The sequence below is a fragment of the Choristoneura fumiferana genome, chromosome Z (genome assembly GCF_025370935.1).
Source record: "Choristoneura fumiferana chromosome Z, NRCan_CFum_1, whole genome shotgun sequence".
NCBI lineage: Eukaryota > Metazoa > Arthropoda > Insecta > Lepidoptera > Tortricidae > Choristoneura > Choristoneura fumiferana.
Window position 1 is genome coordinate 25862878 of NC_133472.1, and position 21370 is coordinate 25884247.

Below are 21370 nucleotides of genomic sequence, written 5' to 3' on the forward strand. Positions count from 1 at the left end.
AACGTTAATGTTGCCTACAAAATTTGAGGGTTGCCCTCGATTTCCCTGAGATTCCGTCATCAGATTCTGATTTGGTGACAATGGGGAGGAGTAGACTCAGGAGTAGATTTTATTTCGAATAAAAAATTATTTAAAAATCGGTCCACAATTAAGCGAGAAATCGGTGAACAAACATAAATAATATATATAGCGGAATGCATAACCTCCTCATTTTTTTGAAGTCGGTTAAAGAGCTTTTTGCAGCGTACGTGCAGTATATACATTTGAATTTTGAAAATTTTAGCTTCTACAACCACTAAAACGCAAAATCCTTTTTTTTTCCGTTACCATAAGAATTTCGGGAAATGCTCTATTAATGCTCCCTTACAGTCTCCAAGGTACTTGCAAGTTTCAGCTATCTACGACCAGTACAAAAAAAATCCCGTTTTTCCCTGTTCTCGTGTGAATTTTGGACAGTCCTCTCTCAGTGCTCCTATACATTGTCGAATTTTAGCTTTCTACCAGTAAAACGAAAAGTCCCATTTTTCCCTTTCCCGTGAGAATTTCGGCAAATTATCTCTTAATGGTTCCACAATAAATACTAATGCTGTTTAATGTAAAATTGCAATAATACTAACGATAAACCCTGTTTTTTCCCGTTTACGTCAAAATTTTGGGAAATCCTTTTGTAGTGCTCCCCTACACTCCTCCCCAAGGAACCTAAATGCCAAATTTGAGTTTTCTACGATCAGTAAAAACGAAAAATACCGTATTTTCCGTTCCGTTGGAATTTTGGAAAGTCCTTTCTTAACGCTCTTCTACAATCCCCAAGCAACCTACATGCGAATTTCAGCTTTCTAGGACCATTAAAATGAAAGATCCTGTTTTTTTTCCCTTTCCCGTGGGAATTTCGGAAAATTATTTCTTTAATGGTTCTCTTCACTTCTCAAGCAACTTACATGCCAAGTTGCTGCCTTCTGCGATTAGTAAAACGAAAAATCCCATTTTCCCGTTCCCGTCAGAACTTCGGGAAATCCTTTTGTAGTGTTCCCTACACTCCTCAAGGAACCTATATGCAAAATATTAGTTTTCTAGGACCAGTAAAATGAAAAATCGATCCCGCTAAACTGAATATAAATCCGTTTTTTCCTTATCCCGTGGGAATTTCCCAAATTCCTTAAACTGTTGTTTACTATTATAATCACCTACTTCTATGCTAAATTTGAAGAGTCTAGTAATTATAGTTCATAGAATTCAGTTAAACTGAATATATAAATCCCGTTTTTTCCTTATCCCTTGGAATTTCCAAAAACCTGAAATCTATGTTTTAATTAATGTAATACCTACTTGTGAATCAAATTTGAAGTTTAGTTAGTACAGTTACTGAGATAGGGTCACTCGGAATCGAATATATAAATCCCGTTTTTCCCGTTACCGTTAGAATTTCCAAAAAATCCTTCCTTAGTGGATGCCTACATTGTACAAAATTTCAAGTCTCTAGGTCCAGTGGTTTGGGCTGTGCGTTGAAATATCAACGACTGATTTTCGATTGACTTTGTCACCACATTACCCCCTTTCAGGGGTTGAATTCTCAAAAAACCTGAAACACGTGTTTACTTATTTGTTGTTAAGAGTACTCCTGTGAAGTTTCGAATAAAATAGTCTAACTAATCTTGTTTCCCCATACTAACTTTGGACCCCCATTTCACCCCCTTAGAGGGTGAATTTTAAAAAATCCTTTCTTAGTGCACCCCTAGACCATAAAAGGAACCTACGTGCTAAATTTGAAATCCCTAGAACCAGCGGTTTGGGCTGTGCGTTGATACATCAGTCAATCACTTTTGCCTTTTATATATATAGATAACATTAAAAAATACCTGCAGTAAATTTAGTAGTTAACGCGATTTTCAGAATAAACTATTAATATTTATTCTATATTTAGAACAGTTAAGCTACGGCCTTTCTGTAAACATCCATTTCAACGAACTAAACAATTTTTTATTTATTTATTTCACTGTAAAGTCATGTACATTAAAATAGGATGTTACAGTTAGGTACATAAGTCAGTCCATGACGCCCTGCAAGGGCACACAATAATAATTAAAACTAAATTAAATTAAATTAAACATTACATTGTATCACATTTAGATTGAATTCAATTAAAATCATGCATTTATATTGATTTGATTATGATTAGATTATGTCACATTGTGGAGTTAGTAGGTAATACATATATGTCATCAAGTTTATCAGTTAATACTAGATTTATTTACATTTATAGTGTTTTATACTTTCATCATTAAGGAATTCATTTACAGAGTAATAATATTTTTCGATTAGGAACGTTTTTAATTTATTTTTAAATTTATTGTAACGAGTTTCTTGCCTAATCGATTCTGGGATTTTATTTGCGACTTGGATACACTTATATTGGGGACCCTTTTTGAACATTGCTAAGTTTGACTTTGGTAAAAGCAATTTATTTTTATATTGTGTCCTTGTCGTACTTATATCTTTGCTCGCTTTGAAAAGATCAGGGTGTTTGCGGGTAAAAAGTGCCGATTCCAGTATGTATAATGAGGGTAAGGTTAATAGTTTATGATTTATAAAGTGTTGACGGCAGCTTTCCGGAATACGTATGTTGGCTAGAATGCGTATGCACTTTTTTTGCATAATAAATAGTTGTTGTGCATCGGAGAATCCCCCCCACAGTATTACGCCATACCGAAGCCAGGCAAACGCGTACGCATAATAGGCAGTTAAGGCACATTCAAAATCTGTTCTGACTTTTAGAACACTTAGTGCATATACAAATTTGGATAGTTTTGTTTTTGTTTTGAATATGAGCTCGCCAGTCTATAGCAGAATCTATCGTTACACCTAACAATTTAAATTCGGATACTTCTTCAATGTCTGTGTTGTTTACTTTTAACTTCAATTCCAAAGATGTTTTCTGTTTAGTTTTTAATTGTATAACTTTTGTTTTCTTTAAATTTATGTCTAAATTATCATCTTTAAGCCATTCTGCTACTGTGTTTAGTGTGTAGGTAAGTTTCAGATTACATTCAGCGCTATTTGCGCCATTAAACAATAGTGAGACGTCGTCAGCAAAAATTACACATTTTGCTTCTGAGTCTAATACCCTTGACAGGTCATTGATGTAGACCAGGAATAGGAGACACGCACAGACACTTCCCTGAGGAATTGAACAAGTAGTACAACGCATTTGTGAGGAGATCATCGTTATTTCATTGGTGTTTTTATTGTAATAGTCGATCTGTACGTATTGTTTCCGATTTTGTAGGTAGGATGTGAACCATTTATGAGCTGTTCCGCGTATTCCCATGTTATACATCTTCGTTAGCAGGATATCGTGGGATACTCTGTCGTATGCTTTGGTCATATCTAAGAGTAACCCAACACCATATTTTTTCGTGTTAATATGATCTAAGAGGCTTTGTATGTACGTATAGACCGCGAGGGATGTTGAGTGATATTTTCTGAAACCATATTGATTTTTGTCAAATAAATTATATTTTTCTAAAAATTTATATACTCTGTTCGACATACTTTTTTCGAAATTTTTTGAAATCGACGGTAAAATCGCTATGGGTCGATGTTGGCTTGGGTTTGTCGCGTCCCCACCCGGCTTTAATAATGGTTTTATTTTAGATACTTTTAATATTTGAGGGAATGACCCTTCACAGAATGACTCATTGATCATTTTTGTCAATGGTTTTGCTAGCTCTGCCGCACATAGTTTTATTAGCGTTGACGGTATTTCATCATTGCCCAGGCTTTTTTTGTTTTTTATTCTTTCTACGTCGGTAGTTGTAATAGGGGCGAGTAGGGATTTAATCTCTTCAGGTTCATATCATAATGACTTATTTCTTTCATTTATATAATATTATGTTTTAATGGTTTTTTTTCTTCAATTAATTACTCACACTATTAATTAATAACTGGCACTTGAGGTATATCTTATAGGTTTCTGCAACCTGGTATTGCAGATGTTTATGGGTGGTTGATCTTTTACATCAGTGACCATGCTCGTTTATCCAGTAATACTCATTAGGCAAAAACCTGCTAGAGTACATTCTGTTTTTTTATGTCAATACCTACTCTTTGGCTAATGTCAAACATGTATGTGACAACTGACTGACATCAATGTCTGCCTGCGACCTGCGGGGGTAGGTACTACGAAATTCGTAAATTGAAGTTCGTGTCATTCCGTCCCTCTCACTACCGTATTAAATAATATAAGCGTCAGCGGGACGGCAAGATACGAAGTTCGAATTTTGCACTTCGTAATACGGGCCCTGCGTGACAGATACCATAGATAGACCTAGATACTTCTGGATTTACTTTTCAGGTAAAGGGATTCATCCCTTAAAGAAAAATACGAAGGTCAAACTAAGGTCAAACACATTTTTGCCTATATATTCGTAACCCTTAAGTATTTTTGAATCAGAATAGGACAAATTTGTTCAAAAACCCTATCCCTCGAAATGGTTTTCGAATCAGGGTACACTGGTAAAAAATGAACAATGCCAATTAAAGATAGATTTACGGTTACAGATTCGTATAACGGTATCTAGAGCATCCTAAATAAGATTGCTCCGGCTAGTCAAATAGAGATTACGAGTCCAAACATTCTCGGTACTGTACCGGGTCGGTCTCGACGCATCAAATGTGGCATTTTACGGATTACCTCCATAAGCGAGGCCCCGATACTCACTGACTAGTTTTATTCTGGTCACGCAATTATTGTGACGTGGAATCAATAAAAATCCAGTTCCTACGAATGAAGGCTTGAAATATTACTAACAAAATGAGAATGAGCACAGGAAATCTATTTTCCTCAAATTGAATGTGCATTTACATACCGATAAATACAACAGATAATGATGGCGCAGAGACGGAGCCGTTTTGCACATAAAGTCAGGCAGTAACAAAGTGGTTTCATATAATTGCAATCAATAAGGACAGGATTTAGGTTTTTTAAAACAATGTCCATATCGTCCAAACACTGACTATTTAAAAATAATCGTGATCTACTTTGTACACTACTGTAAACAGTCGTGACGTCACTCTTATGCCATTTTAAGGTTCAATACTCAAAAGTTGCCATCGATAACTAGGCCGCAGTCCGTCTTTCTACCACAGAGCCGTAACTTGCATTTTCTCACTGTGTATTACAATAATAACTAGTAATAAAAGTATAATTATATTAAGAATTTAAGGGGCCCCCCATATACGCACATGAATGCGCCTTACAGGTAATTTGAAAAATATTGACCAAAACCAAATCGGAAACAAAAAAACTTCATCGATTTCTTCCAATTTTGGGAATAAAAACAGTGCCTATCTATGTCTCGGTAGCCTCCTGGTGGCGTCACGTGTTGCGTCGCCGTGTCTATAGTTGCGAAACCCTGTTTATCTTTATCCTAGAGCCCGGCGCGTGCGAATGAGCGATTCACGCACCGACGCAACGAATGTGACACCTCTAATTTTACTTTGGTTTTTAACACAGGTAGTCTAATACAGTAATATTGATACGAAGTGCGGCATTAAGATGTTTAACATTCAAAAATACTCTCGTATATAGTTGTACATACGCCACACAAAACGTGTTTTTTTTTTCAGAATAAAGTAATAAATCAATGGTATTAAACTCGTACTTAGTAATCTATATAGGTGTTTAGGTGATTTTAACAGTAAAAAAAACTAATTTCCGAATTTTCGGAAATTCCTACGGAACAAAGAAAAAATAAGTTTATGTATTCAATTCAATACAAATAACAAATAGCTGATTCCAGCTGAAGTATTCAACAGGACTCTATTTCCGTATTATATAATTACCAAACTCTTAAAATTTGGTATGCAAGTAGGTTCCTACTTATAACAGTTAAAACTAATTTCAAGATATTTCTAAATTCACAAGGATTTTATATATTCTCTATTGGATACTGATAATGGTGGATGTAGTCATAGCCAGATTTTTGCTTTATTCAACGAAAGAGATTAAGTAGCTCCACCACAGATATTAACCCATTTTAATGGGTTGTAATTAACGCAGCTTTTTTAAACTGCATTTCTGCCTTCAAATTTAATTATTTGTCTACTAAATTAATAAATGAGCGATATTTTCAATTCAGCGATTTTTAAGCGACTGCATATTGTGTGATAGCTACGTTTTAATAAATCAGCATGACGATTATTATATAGCAACTCAATTTGTAATATGTCTACAAATGTTTAGCTTCTAATAAATAAGTGCCTTTATTGCATCTAATTAACAATTTTAACAGACTCTAATTTAATATTATCACCTCTATTTTAGTGGTAGGTCAAATTTTATATTATGACCAATATTTTTATACCTGTGTTAGAATTTATGTAATAAGCGACTAATTTTTTTTAAATTAATAATGAAAAAAAAAGGTTAATGATAATCTGAGGGGCATAAGGTAAGGAACAAACTATCATTTCTTCTGTGTTGTGTATCAAGGCAAAAGTGGCCGACACGCTCTAGCCCAGTTTTTTTTTCTACTCCTGTACTTACTTTTATTTGACAATTAAAGGTCCACGAACACGAATACAATAAATAAATAAATAAATAAAATAAGTAACAGGTAATTTCCTCGATACTGGCAGAATCATCAAAAAATTGAAGGAGCCACTTTATTTTAAATTTGAATTGAATTGAATTTCTTTCTCGAAATTGGCGGGAAACGTAATTCGCTTCATTCATATTTCATACCGTGTTAAATATGTCAAATGTATGTAGAAATGGAAGTCTTTAGCCTGATGATGTTGATTTAAAAGTAGTCGTAGAAAAAGTATTTTATACAACGTTGCATAACTTGGTCTTGGCTCATATCGCTACTCACGTCAACTCGCGTTTACGACCTGACTTATACAACAGTTGCATAAAAAATGATATGGTAACAGATAACTCACGTCTTAAATCGAGTTTAGCTCGACATGTTTCGGGCTATTTCGTAGCCCTTCTTTTTAGGAGCACGCGAACGCGACTCAGCGGCTGCCGCAACGCGCACACACGCATGCATGTCTAGCTAAACTCGGTTTAAGACGTGAGTTATCCGTTACAATATCATTTAATATGAGTGAGTCTCACGGTAGTTTCATGTTCAAAACAGTTGCATAAAATAATTATTATTATTAACCTATCAAAAAATCTACCACGGAATGCCCAAAAAATACATGTCCTCTTCATTTTTGTAGCACAAAGAACACCCATGCCAAATTTCTTAAGCGCTCGGTTGTTTTATGCGATAAACGCTGCGTTAGACGCACATTTAATCTAACCAATCACAAACCACGCAATATAATTAAATTACCAAACATGCGTTTGCCGCTGCTTCGGTCACCGCGTAAGACAATGTTTGGTAATTAAATTATCTAATGAAAATTGACCTGCGTCATACGCATTGCGTTTAACGCAGCGTCTATCGCATGAGACGACCGAGCGCTTTATCTCTAGATTTAGCGCTTGAAATTTAGTTATGACTTTGGCATTGAGGCTTTCAAGAAAAGTGCTTATACATTCTTAACATAATAATCCGATAATAAAAAAAACGGCCAAGAGCGTGTTGGACACGCCCAAGATAGGGTTCCGTAGCCATTACGAAAAAATCAAGTAATATTTTTCTTAGGGTTTCGTATTGTGTACAAAATCTTCCAAGTTTAGGTATATTTTATACCTTGGGCTGCTATTTACTCTTAAACTACTAATAATTTTCAAGCAATCTTAGTCGTTAGGGGTCATCCCTAAAGTACGTCACATATTTAGGGGGGGATGGGTCAAGCGGTTCGTGACGGGGAGGGGAGTCTAAAAATGGTCAAAATAGGTGTGACGTACTTTATGGATGGCCCCTTATAATGTTCCTTGTAAATTTGATATACTTACTAAATCAGATCAGGAGGTCCTGATCCTGATTTTTTAAAATTTTCACCCAACAGTTTAGATTTTAGAGGGGGGACGGGGGGGGGGGCGCTCAATTTTAATGAAAATTTGCACTTTCAAGTTGAATATTTCGTAAACAGATCACTGAATTGAAAAATCGTCTAGACAACCCTCCAATGGTTTTAAAAGACCTATCCAACACATTAGACGGTTAGTCGAGAAAAAAAAAACATCTCCACTTTACGTCTATGGGAGGAAGCCTAAAAAATGTTTTTATTTTTTTTTATTTTACCACTGTCGGCGTGATTGATATGTATATTCATGCCAAATTACAGCTTTCTAGTACGAACGGTCTCTGAGCTAAGGCGCGGACGGACAGACACACAGACATGGCGAAACTATAAGGGTCCCTAGTTGTCTACGAAACCCTCATAAAGTTAAAGTTTCAGAATGGTTTTTTAAGTAAAATAAATAAAAGTTATTCATGAAAAACTGTTAACTACGAAAAATAAATGTTAAAATTGCTATAATGGCTTCAAATAGTATGTAGGTACATCATTCTTTATACGTCCTTGTCGACTAAACGCAGCTTAACATAATATGAAAGAGCTGTAATTTGCATCGAGGCATGTTCTCAGTGGCACGTTCTTAGCGTCTCTCGCGCAGTCGAGTCAGTCATGTTTTCCTGTAACACGGTCAAGACAAGCAAACAATCTTTTTAGGCAGAACACGCGTCAGTAACGGTTTTAACTACCGCATTATACACTAGCTTTAGAGATTTGCAGTTAACCCAGTTAGAAACTAACCAAAAGAAAAGCAGAACTTTCGGTTTCGTTACTTAAAAAACAATTTATTGATATAATTTGTCATGACGCCGCTGCCATACATTAAGTAAAGTTATTTGGAATAAGATTTTTGGTAAGAAATATGTTTATAATACAAGCTTTTTGCTGACTGTCCTTTTTGTTAACTTCACTAGCATTGTCACCCAAACTACATTTGCATACCAAATGAAGTCGATGCCATTAACCGTTGAAGAGTTCCGTCCTGCGAAGACGATCCTGGGCAGACTACCAGAATGTCACTACCAGATTATTGTATTGTCACGCGATTTACATAAGTATTCCAAATTTCAAGTCAATCTGACTACTGGAAGTTGATCAAATTTGACTTGCAATATTTGACTACAGAAAGAGACGGACAACGGGACAGGTGTAATGATTTAGCCGACGTGATATTGGCGTTTCGCGGCGCTGGACAAAGTAACAGGTCCTTCACAGCGTATAAATGCTTTACAACGTATTCGGGCAGGAAAAAACAAGGTTTACTCGCAACCTCGAACATCATTAGAACAGAAGGGAAAAAATACCTAAAGTAAAAAAAAACATAGAGAAACGAACTTTGCAAGTGAGAGCGAGCCTATCAGTTGTTTTTGTTTCGCTTGCAAGTGCAATAGAAACATGGAAAATAAACATCTCGGCAAGTGCATGATTAATTTTAGAAATGTAAGTCACAATTGAATAATGAATAGTTTTGACTACTTTTGACTTTTACTAGCAATATAAACAAATGATGAACCGTCATAACATGATGTGTGCGTACTCATAGGCACGATAGATTAATTGATGCAGTGAACGTTACATTGCGTGCCGAATTAATTAGTATACAAATATAAAACAAGTATTGTTATCGATCCACGTGTTTTTGAGGTAATTAGGGTGCATATAAACTGTCGCTAAGATAATATATGGTCTTATGTAATTTACATATTAAATAGTTTCTTTGAATTATTAAATGCCGTCGTCGCGGTTTGTTTAAATGACATACTCGTACCACTATAAGAACAATGTTCTAATGAAAATTCTTGCAACTCGACAATGGTCAGGCTTTACTGTAGTAATTTAGTTTAGCTCAACTTGTCATTTCCAGGCTTAATTTACTTGCTCGTCATCGCTTGGTTGTAAAAATCAAAGCAACGGTTGACTGTTGAAATAAAAACATTGGCAGAATCGGAAAGATATTTCAATTTCAATTGAAGAAATGATGAGAACATAAAACTCATACATATGAGATTTTCGAATAAGTGATGAGATGACGCATGGGAAGTCAATTAATTGCGCAGACGGCGAAAAATGTACAATTATAGTCGGTTTTCGAAGGCCAAATGTAACACATATTTCATAATACGTAACCCGTCCAACTGGTTGAGGTAATCCAGGGTGGCATTGCAATATTGTAGACCCCAACAATTTCAAGAATAAACAATAAATTCGTGGCAGCATGGAATGGCGGCAAATCGAAAAAATATAGCATTGGCAACACATTCTGAATAAAAAAAAACTGTCACAAGCAAAGCACACATGATCCTGATTCATCAGAATGATCTGAGCCATTCACTGATCTGACTCATTTTTATTTTATTTATTTATTCAAAACCTACAAATGAATCGTCACTGTTTCCACTCCCACGGAGATTATTGAAGAGTGGTTCAAGTTCCTCTTCTGTTATTTTGTCCTTTGTTTGTAAGAATTTTCAATATTGATTACGTATTTGAGCAATTATGAATGATCTCTTTTCATTTTACAATACTGCTAGCCGGACTGATTGTAGAGTTGACAGAACGAGGTTTGCTTTAAATACAACGAATTATTAACCATACTATGGATCGTTTTTATAAGGTCTGAGATAAATGTATTTTATTTTATTTACATTAAAACATTGCTTGTGGCGAAGACCCGCTGTCAGACTCTAGGTTGGATGGAACCAAGCTATGTAATTCAATTCAATTCAAAACATTTAATTCAGACCATGTCCATAAGTGTTAGTTTACAGTACCTTATTCTATATTAGTTAACTCTAGATTTACATTATGTTATATACAGAGCCTCTGGATTCCATATGTACTGAATCCCAGTGTTTCCAAAAAACGCAAGCAGGAGACTCCAACACCATACGCACGAGGCCGTTGGCGCTGTCACGCACGCGGCGTATCAAGGACGCTGTTCTGTTTCGTATTATTGACCTAAAACAGTCGGTACGCGCCTCTGCGAGCATACCCGATGCAAGCAATAAGGAAACCTGCGCCATTTCACTAAATTATTAAATACATAAATTTATAAAAATATATATTAAATGAAAATTTCAAACAGCCGTTATTAGCTTGGGACGTTAAAACTAAACACCAAGCCGTTCGAAATTTTTTAATTTTTTTTACATTTTTTGCCGTACATTTTTAAATATCTCGGAGTAAACAAGTTGCATAAAAAAATAAAAAACCTGCCAAGTAGGTACGAGTCGGCCTCGCGTAACGATGATTTCGTATACATTTACAGTTTATGTTTTCTTTGAATATCCAGTGTTAGCAGAGCCCTCTCCTAAGCAAAGTGTACGTAGTGTGGGGTCATTGGGTTGAGTTGATTGTGACTTAGTAAGGCATAATAATTATATTTTCAGATTTATCTTAATGGTGTTTTGATTCCCCTGTAATTGTTATGGTAACTCCTTTTGAATGACTGAATCTTTTGACTTAGAAGTTCGATTTTTTCACTGCACCAAGGGTTAGCATACCTGAATATTTGATATTAATTTTAGCTTGATAACTCCACGCGATCTTAAGAAAAATGTCTTGACAGACGGACGGAAAGAAAAACGTCAACGGACAACAAAGAGATCCTATTAAGGGATTCGTTTTTGCCAACTGAAGAACGGAAACCTTTTATATAATAAAATGCATGACTAATATGTAATAGTTAAATTGAAATTTGCAATCTAATTGATTTTAAAAATGCAGTTTTATTAATAATGATTACATATCGTAAAGGCGTAAAGAAAGCAAGGAAGTATTACCGCGTGTGCAAATTTATGTTGCTACCAACAATGGTAGATCACTAATACAGAGGCAGTCAAAGGTTAACATGTTGCTACCAACAATGGTTGATCACTAACCATAGATGTTAACCATAGATGGTGGTATAAATACCTTGAACTGGCTTAAGTACTCCTGTTGCCTGGTGATGTCTGTAGCGAGAATCAAAGAGCTGATTTGTTTTTCCAGGTTGGCTTGCACCTCGCACATTTGATCTAAGAGACCGCTTTCTTTTAGGCAGCTAATTGCAGAACGCCAGTGGTGGTTCTCGAGGACTGATGTGTTCTAAATATTAAAAAAAATCAAATTATACTTTCATATAATAATCCATAACCAAAAAAATAAAATAAATTGTAGTTTTCTTAAATTCTAGAAATATCTCAAGGGCATCGAATCAAGAACAGCGAAATAAATCTTAATATCATAATAGTACACATACATAGCATAGCATAGTATACATACTATTATGCATATCTTAATACATACCAAATTTCATGACTCTAAGCCCAGTGGTTATTAGGTCGAGATTTTATCCCTATCCCGTAGGAAAATCGGGATAAAAAGTAGCCGATGTGTTATTCCAGACGTCCAGCTACCTACATACCAAATTACATGACTCAAAGCTAAGCAGTTGTTATTTATATATTTTATCCCTATCCCGTGGGAATATCGGGATAAAAAGTATCCTATGTCTATATCCTAATCCAGGTTATAAACGAACTTTTTGCCAAATTTCATCCAAATCCGTCCAGCCGTTTCAGCGTGATGATTTAACAAACATACTCACTCACTCACAAACTTTCACATTTATAGTATTACTAGTGTTTACCCGCGGCTTCGCACACGTAAATCATTAGGTCAAGCAGCTGAATTAAAATCCCGGGATTTTTAAAATTCCCGTGGGAATTCCCAAAAATTTAATCGTTGTTTTCATTGACGTTACATTAAAAACAATCATGGTCAAATTGCATGACTCTAAGCCCAGCGGTTATTGTTTCGAGATTTTATCCCTATCCCGTGGGAATATCGGAATAAAAAGTAGTTTATGTTTTATTCCAGATGTCCAGCTATCTACATAACAGTCATGAGGCTCTAAGCCCAGCGGTTATTAGTTCGAGATTTTATCCCTATGCCGTGGGAACATCGGTATAAAAAGTAGCCTATGTGTTATACCAGACGTCCAGCTACCTACATTCCAAATTTCATGACTCTAAGCCCAGCGGTTGTCATTTAGAGATTTTATCCCTATCCCGTGGGAATATCGGGGTAAAAAGTATCCTATGTTTTAATCCAGGTTATATACTAACTTTTTGCCAAATTTCATCCAAATCCGTCCAGCCGTTTCAGCGTGAAGAAGTAACAAAACTCACTCACTCACAAACTCACTTACTCACAAACTATCACATTTATAATATAGTAGGATAGCTCGCCAGGGAAATATGCGGTCACGTCGCGCAGATAAATAAGGGCCCACGTACCACGACAAGTCTTTTGTCTTTCTGCTTGTACTCGTATGAGACAACCGCCTCACAAAATAGCTGCTCGAATCAAGGAAAATGTAAACTTAATCGTGCAAAGCATTGTACATTTAACGACATTATACAATATAGTATGTCGTTCGTAAGCAGCAGTGTTATCACTGGAAATAATTTTAGCGTTAAATTTAATTAAAAAAAATAAAGACCGTTATGCTATTTTACTAAGTCCCGCTACGTTATTCGAACAATTGTCGCTAAACTTATGTACTGTACTTGCGGCATCATACCCTAGATAATCAGCACAATTTCAGATTATTAAAAGGCTCGAAGCATTGGAACTGCATTGCACGAGTTTCATATTTTTGCATTTTCATAATTAATTAATTAGTTCTTATCAACCAATTGGCTTAAGAGTTGCAAGTTAGTTATAAATGTTACAAGCACTATCGATTTTTAAGGAACTCTATTTATAGCTAAGGTGGCAACAGAAGTAAGTAGCGCGACTGGAACCAGGCTGTAGGAAACCTTTTAGTTTTGGTGTACCTAATTTATTTTACTACGTTTTTCATATTTTTAATTAATTTATTATTGTTATTCAACAGTAGCTTCGAACGTTCCTACGGTAAGACGAACGTTAATAAATACGACAAAGATATTGCTCAAAAATACTAATTTTATCAACCCGGCTCACTAACAATATGACAAATATATTTATACGCCGCAAAGCGACGTAAAATACGAGTAAGTGGCTGTTATTAAGAAGTTAAAAACTCAGCATACAAGAGAACTTGCGCTTTTAGGAACTGAGTCGTGCGCAGATCTTACGTAGAATTTATTATGTCAATTGAATTAAGTGTTGAACTATATATTATATTATATTATTATTATTATATTATTTAAACATCGCTTATAATAATTAATGTATCAATTAGTGAAATAAATAAATAAAGAATTAAAAAAGTGGCGATTACTTACCCGGTACAATGCAGCAAGGTGGTTGGAAGTAGCGATCAGGAAAGGCTGGTTGACTCCTGGGTGGTCCATGTCGTGAGCAATTGCTGCTATAAGAGACGCCATCACTTCTAATGGCTCTAGATGATCTCGAATCTAAAGTAAGAAAATTGTCGAGTTTAGAAACTGGATAGGTACTAACATTTGTATTTATAATTGTATTTATAAGATTATCGTGAAGGACTTTTTTAGGACAGGATGTATAGCAGTCCCACAAACAGTTAGGAAATAAATACTCCAAGTCTTTAATACTGCGTATTTAAAAAAAAACTAATTAAATAACAAAACTGTATATTGAAGCGACTGAATAAATGAAACCTAAGGTTGATATGGGTATTATTTTATTATCATACCAAATTTCATCCAAATCCGTCCACACGTTTTAGCATGAATGAATTACAGACATACACAAATATTACCAATTTTCGCATTTCTAATATAAATGGCCGGTGAAATTACTGGCACTTGAGGTATCCCATCTTAGGTTTCTAGGTCGGCAACGCATCTACAGTACCCTGGTGTTGCAGATGTATATGGGCGGTGGTGATCTCTTACCATCAGGAGACCCACTTGCTCTTTTGCCATATTGCCATCCAGTCGAATAAAATAATAATAATAATAATAATTAGTAACAGTTCAGGTTCAAACAAGGAGGTAACTAAATCTCGAATTAAAACTTTCGTACAAAATTGACTCTTCTAAATACAGAAATTTTACAGATTTAAAACAAATTTCATTGACGTCATCACCATCATCATCTCCAGCGTACAGTCGAGTTCATAAACTTCTAAGCAGAAATTTGATCAAAAATAAGTGAACACGACTCTATTGTTAACGGCGTAGAAGCGTGTTCAGATTTTTTTGATCAAAGTTTTGCTCAGAAGTTTACGAACTCGACTGTACCTATGGGCCACCTGACATCGTAAACGCGGCTGAAATGAAAACTGGCACCTTATAATTTATACTTTACCTACCGCCCCTAAGACACAATGTAACGGGTATCGGATCAAGTGATGGTGAGTGAACGCCACCATGCAAGAATAGGAACACAAAAAAAAATACCAGAGGATTGCCGATGCATCGCCAGCCTAGAGGACTAGGATAAAATATAAATACATATAATGTAATTTGCATATGCCTAAACAAGTAATTCAATGTAACATTTCATGAGTGAAATCACAGTCAATATCTAATTAATCTGTATCCCACTAATATTATAAATGCGAAAGTTTGTTAATCTGTTTGTTTGTTTTTTCTCGATTACATGTTAAATTTCAGATAAAATAGTGGTGCAGGAGACTAGATATGCACCACGTGCGCGTACAAAAAAACTCCTTTGTTATCATGGGTCATTCATTATTATTCATGATTAGTTTATCGCATTTGTGAATTTATTACGAAACTAGCTTTTGCCCGCGTCTTCGCCTGCGTAGATTTCGATATTTACACAATATTCCATTGTACAGTTGAACCTTTGATCGAACCATTCGAGTCCCGGGTACTGCCTTTTCGCAACTTTTCATTTCGCAACTTGAAAACTAAATATTTCAGGATTTATTTCAGGGCCATCATGTAGAACCCTTTGCTCAGGGACTATCAATGCTAGAAAGCTGTAATTTTGCACGAATATATATTTAAAATATGCCGACAAAATTTTTTTACTGTACCACCCATATACGTAGTGGGGATGATTTTTTTTTCTCATCCAACCCTATAGTGTGGGGTATCGTTGGATAGGTCTTTTAAAACTATTAGGGGTTTGCTAAGAAAAAAAATCGATACAGTGATTTGTTTGCGAAATATTCAACTTTAAAGTGCAATTTTTCATTAAATTCGATTCTAAAATCTAAACCGGTGGGTGGAACAATTTGGAAAAAATCAGGATGGTAGTAAGTATATCAATCTTACAAGGAAAACTATAACGGCTAAGTTTGCTTGAGAATTATTAGTAGTTTAAGAGTAAATACTGCTATGTAAGTTCAGTTTATACTGTTATAAAATATACCTAAACTTGGAACATTCCGTATAAAATACGAAATCCTTAGAAAAATATTACTACATTTTTTCGTAATGGCTACGGAACCCTATTTTGGGCGTGTCCGACACACTTTTGTTTTGTATTATTCTGGAAAACTGCATAGTTCCCGCGGGATAGCGATAAACGAATACTGCGCGAATGGAGTCGCGAGTAACGGCTATACGTCATATTAGCAGTCCAGAATAAATAATAGGATTTTTTTATCCCGAAAAAAAATTGCCGTTCCCGAGGGATGACCAAAAGTTTGTTTTGTATTCTAACCGCTGACCGACCGGTCTAGAAGTGTAAATGCACATAGGACAAATGTTCTTTAAATAACGTTTAACTGGCTTGCATGCATGCTTGCATGCTCGTGTTGGTTTGTTACTTCATCACGTCTAACCGATGTAAGCCGTGAACCGATTTAAATGAAATTCGGCATACAGATAGTTTGAGTCCTGGAGAAGGACATAGGATAGTTTGTAGGGTTCCGGAGCCAAATTGGCAAAAACGGAACCCTTATAGTTTCGCCATGTCTGTCTGTCTGTCCGTCCGCGGCTTTTTGTTACGCATGGGAAATGCCGACAAGTAAATAACTAAACGAACATACATACATACATAGTATCTTAAGTGGTTGAGTTGTACATAAAAGATGTAAGAACGAGTATGCTGTGTTAAGGTCGCGATCCGCCGTCTATTTTCTATGAGGCTACTGTGCATCAAGGCCAAGGCCCTATGTCGGTACGCACAGTACCTACAGAAATGGGGATAATTTCGTACAATGGGCTTTCGGCTTATGTTAATAGTAAAATAGGCACAGTTTTTTATGCATTAAATATGAAGACAGGACTATGCGTGCGCTAAAGTTGTCACCGCGAGGACTCCCGAACAAGAATATCTTAATAAATACGGTAACCGTTCGGTATCCCAAATTAACAATTCCTAAATTTTACTAATTACATTTTTTAAAGTTTTTCTCTTAGATAGGTTTGCTGATTTGGCATAATTTTATGATACCACCGATTCGAAGTTTTACAAGTCGTTTTTGCAGAATAATAAACAATTTATAGTAATGTAAATATAGTAACCACATGAAATTTTGTAATTTATTATTAATACGTATGAAATCTCACCTGCTTCTGCTGCAGAAAACAATGCATAGCCTGAGTGACGTCAGCGGCGTGGATCGAGTTGTGGTACGGATTTGAGCTATGGTAACCTTCTTCTATTAAACTGAATAGTTTCCATGTCTTCGCGGCGTCCAGTTTGAAATAAGTTATCAGGCCATAGATGTGGAACAGGTGAACACAAAGAACTGGTAGGCAACGACCTGGTAACAAAAATAGCACCGTCAAATCGCTGTCTAGATTGAAGTCATAGAAAATGTTGATAGGAATATTTAAAAAAGGCTGACAAATTTTTCATAGATACGTTTTATTTGCCATCCTAACAATAGAAATTTAACGATTTTCGTGGCCTTAGCGCGCTATGAACGAAATAAACTTTCAGTGCAATGGCCCAGAGTTTGGGTGCATGTACCTTTTGCAATAAGACGACATATTCAAAGATATTAAATCGTTCCCATAATAGACTTGTTCATCTTCCTGCTTGGTCTGTAACAAATCGCGGTTCAGTACGTGTTTCGTACAGCCGCTGTGATGAGATAACGTATATGGTACTATATCGCAAGTAGATATTTCTAATCTATATCCCGTAAGAAGGTAAGGCAGATGTATTACGTTTATTTAAAACTAAGAAAAAATAATGCACAACAAAAGTCTGAAAAAATAACATCAATAATACAATTTACAAAATTCTTTATGTAAAATGAACCTCAAGTAATCGCATAAACATACATGGCGATTTCTCTTCTTCGCCTTGATCTAGATTCTAAGACTTACATACATATAAATAATAATGCGCAGTTAACTTTACCACTTGTTTTTTATTATTGTATTGGATTTGTTCGCAATTTTCTAGGCAAGCAAAAGTTTCAATACCTCACTGTGGGTACTCCTGAGGAATTGTGCGTATTCCTAATTTAAAATAAACCTAAATACGTACATCATACAGTGTACTTCACTGATAGGTAATTATAATAAGTAATAGATTGGGTGCTGATACTTAAAGGCGAACCTGTCTGTTGTTTTTATGACGTAATTGCGAGCTCACATCACTTTCATTAAGTGGAACGATATTGTGACAAATTATATTAATTAGTAATGTGACCTTCAGAAGGCCTTACTCATGTTTTTGGAAATTATTTTCCCTAGTTTTTTTAGGCGTGCTTTAAGACAGTATTATTTTATGTAGGTAATATCTATATAAGAAAGCTTCTCAATCTCTTTTAATACGAAATATTCAATTATTTAAATGATATTTATTTCTATTTTTATGTCAATGCCAATTGTCAAACAATAGAATGATCAATAAAAGAATACAACACAAGTGCTTGTGATGGAACGAAGTTGAGAAAATGTTAAGCAAACGAACAAATGAAAACTTTCTGAACTCTTAAAGATGAATGGAAGAGAGTTTAGCCAAATTTATGCTACAATAGGTACTTCAATCGACACCAGTGAACGGTTAACTTGACTTATGCTGCTACCCACGAGCAGACATAAACTAGAATTGATTGCTAACGTTAAACATGCAAATTGGAGAGCTAACTGTCTCAGCTGCGAACTAGTTTAAAAATTACACTTCATTTATAATTTATAATTGGTAAAAAATGTTTATAATTACCCCCTGACACGTTCTCTAACGTAAATGCATTAAACTTCCACTGCACTGATTGGTCAAGGATGCGCTGCAAAGAAAGAAAACTAGATTAATTTTGCATTGAAAACGCTAATAGAGTGATACTTTTTAGTTTATAATTGTATAGAAGAAAGAGGAAAGAAAGTCCGACAAACGGAACGTTTTTTACTAATTCGCTGTTGCAGTGGCACCTAAAGGTTAACTTCGCAAACATCAAGCATTATTGTAGTACACTGTCTGTCTCACAAACGATATTATAATTCATGGATGAAAAAACTTTGTTTGTCAGTCGTCACACTTAAATCGTTGAACAGATTTAGATGAATTTTTGAATGGAGATAGATTAAACCGCAAGAAAGACATTTTATCCCTAAAAGTTACACAGTACCTGCGGGATAGCAATAAATGAATTTTACGCAAATAAAGTCGCGGGCACAGTCGTGTTATAAATAAGTACTTAGTGTAATAACAGACTGCAACAAAATACACTGCTACGCAGTAGGTATCACATGCATAGCATAGTATTCAACTATGTATTTAAATGTAAAAGCTAAAATAAGATTTCGAGAACTGAATCTGTCGAGTCAATGACCTTTACTTGCACCTTGCATTCGATTGTAATATTAGCATGAAAACAAAGATAATACTGGCTTTTGGCTGATTGTCAATGATCCCTGCACCGAAGAATCTTAATACCTACTACATGGCCACTTGCACTAAGAAGAAATAACCCAACCAGCCCAGCCAAGTAGGTAGGTGCTTTACACACGTTAGCATAAGCCGCAATAATACGGTGCGCCGAAAATCGTATTACTTCCTCATAATTATGTCAAAGCAGGTTATTAATAGAGAAGTTGATGTTTATTTTATTGTTCTGAAAACAAGCAAACGTCGCAACATCGTTTAAGAGCAATTTCGTAGGTGTCACTCTGGACATTCAAATTAAGTGAAACTATCATGTTTTTAGAATCTTAATCATTCTAAATTATTTTGCAGAGTTTGTACAATAATTAAATTGCTTAAATTGATTTTATAAAAAAAGTGTATTTCTAAATAAAACAGCCAATAAACATTCGCAAATTACCGTCGCTAAAGCAAGTTCATTTAAATACGTCCGTCATACGAGTATTACACCGCTACGTTTTGTTTTATACACAATGATCACGCATTCTCATTTCCTCACAAAAGACTGCGTCCACGTCCTTGCCAACATTATTTGAAACGCAGAAACGCATCCAATAGTGTCAGGCCTACGTCCAGATAGAATATGAGAACGCTTCATGAATACAAACAAATGGCATTTAAATTTGTGTCAAATACAACACTGTAGTTAGAGGACTGAGGAATGACCACGTTAACACAACAATATAGCAGCGCCGTTAAAATTTTAAGTCAAACAATTATAAACTAAGAGGCATGCACACTTACTTGAACTTGCCCAGGGTGTAAGTCGTCAAGCAAAGCTGCTTCATGGCATAAGGATCTTGTTAACAGTCTCTTTTTGCGACGCTTGTGCATGGTCAAAAACCTTCCTGTACACGTGTGGTCCTTAGGCATGTTACCAAGCTCAGCTGAATAATCTTTGGAGTTTATTGGACGCGGAATTTCTTGGACTGCAACAAAATATATATACTTTTAATATAAATATGACGCGATGTCATGTTTCTAATCTGCACATTGATTTAACGGAGGTGTGTTCGTTTAACATAGAAATCAGAGGATGGGACGAACAATTCCTCGATTCAACTGATAGCGATAGATCTATCAGAACTGTTTATCAAACACAATGTTTACTAAAGCGTTGATAAAAAATCCAGTAAAAGCTTGTATGAGGCACGCTAATGTCGCATTTCTAAGTACCACGACTGTTGATTACAGCACAGGTACTAGGTATAATAATGACCACTCAAAAGTCTAAACAATAGTCCAGTAAGTTTCTACACCAAATACATCGATATATTCTAAAATATAAGTTGCGGCCACTTTTATAGTCATGGTCGACTCGAGTTAGTAACTCGAGTTAACTCGGGTTACTAACTCGAGTTAACTCGAGTTGGGCTTAACTCGAATCAACTCGAGTTGAATTCTCTCCAACTCGAGTTTAAATAATTACCTTTTTAGGGTTTCGTACCCAAAGGGTGCCAACGGAATCCTGTTACTGAGACTCCGCTGTCTGTCTGTCTGTCTGTCCGTCTGTCACAGGGCTCTATCTCTTGAGCCGCAATAGCCAGGCAATTGAAATTTTCACAGATTATGTATTACAGTGGCCGCTACAACAACAAATACTAAAAATAAAATAAAGTTACAAATTAAAGGGGGTCGTCATACA

The 21370-nt window shown here is 35.5% G+C and overlaps 1 protein-coding gene across 1 annotated transcript in view; it reads right to left on the minus strand.

Annotated features, from left to right (window-relative positions):
• Positions 1–21370, minus strand: part of LOC141432633 (uncharacterized) — a 57025-nt gene that overhangs the window by 13105 nt on the left and 22550 nt on the right. The window contains exons 3-7 of the mRNA XM_074094319.1: positions 20470–20654; positions 19027–19090; positions 17415–17611; positions 14229–14360; positions 11890–12060 (exon numbers count right to left, since the gene is read on the minus strand). Coding sequence (XP_073950420.1) covers positions 11890–12060; positions 14229–14360; positions 17415–17611; positions 19027–19090; positions 20470–20654 — 749 coding nt within the window. The remainder of the gene's footprint in view (positions 1–11889; positions 12061–14228; positions 14361–17414; positions 17612–19026; positions 19091–20469; positions 20655–21370) is intronic.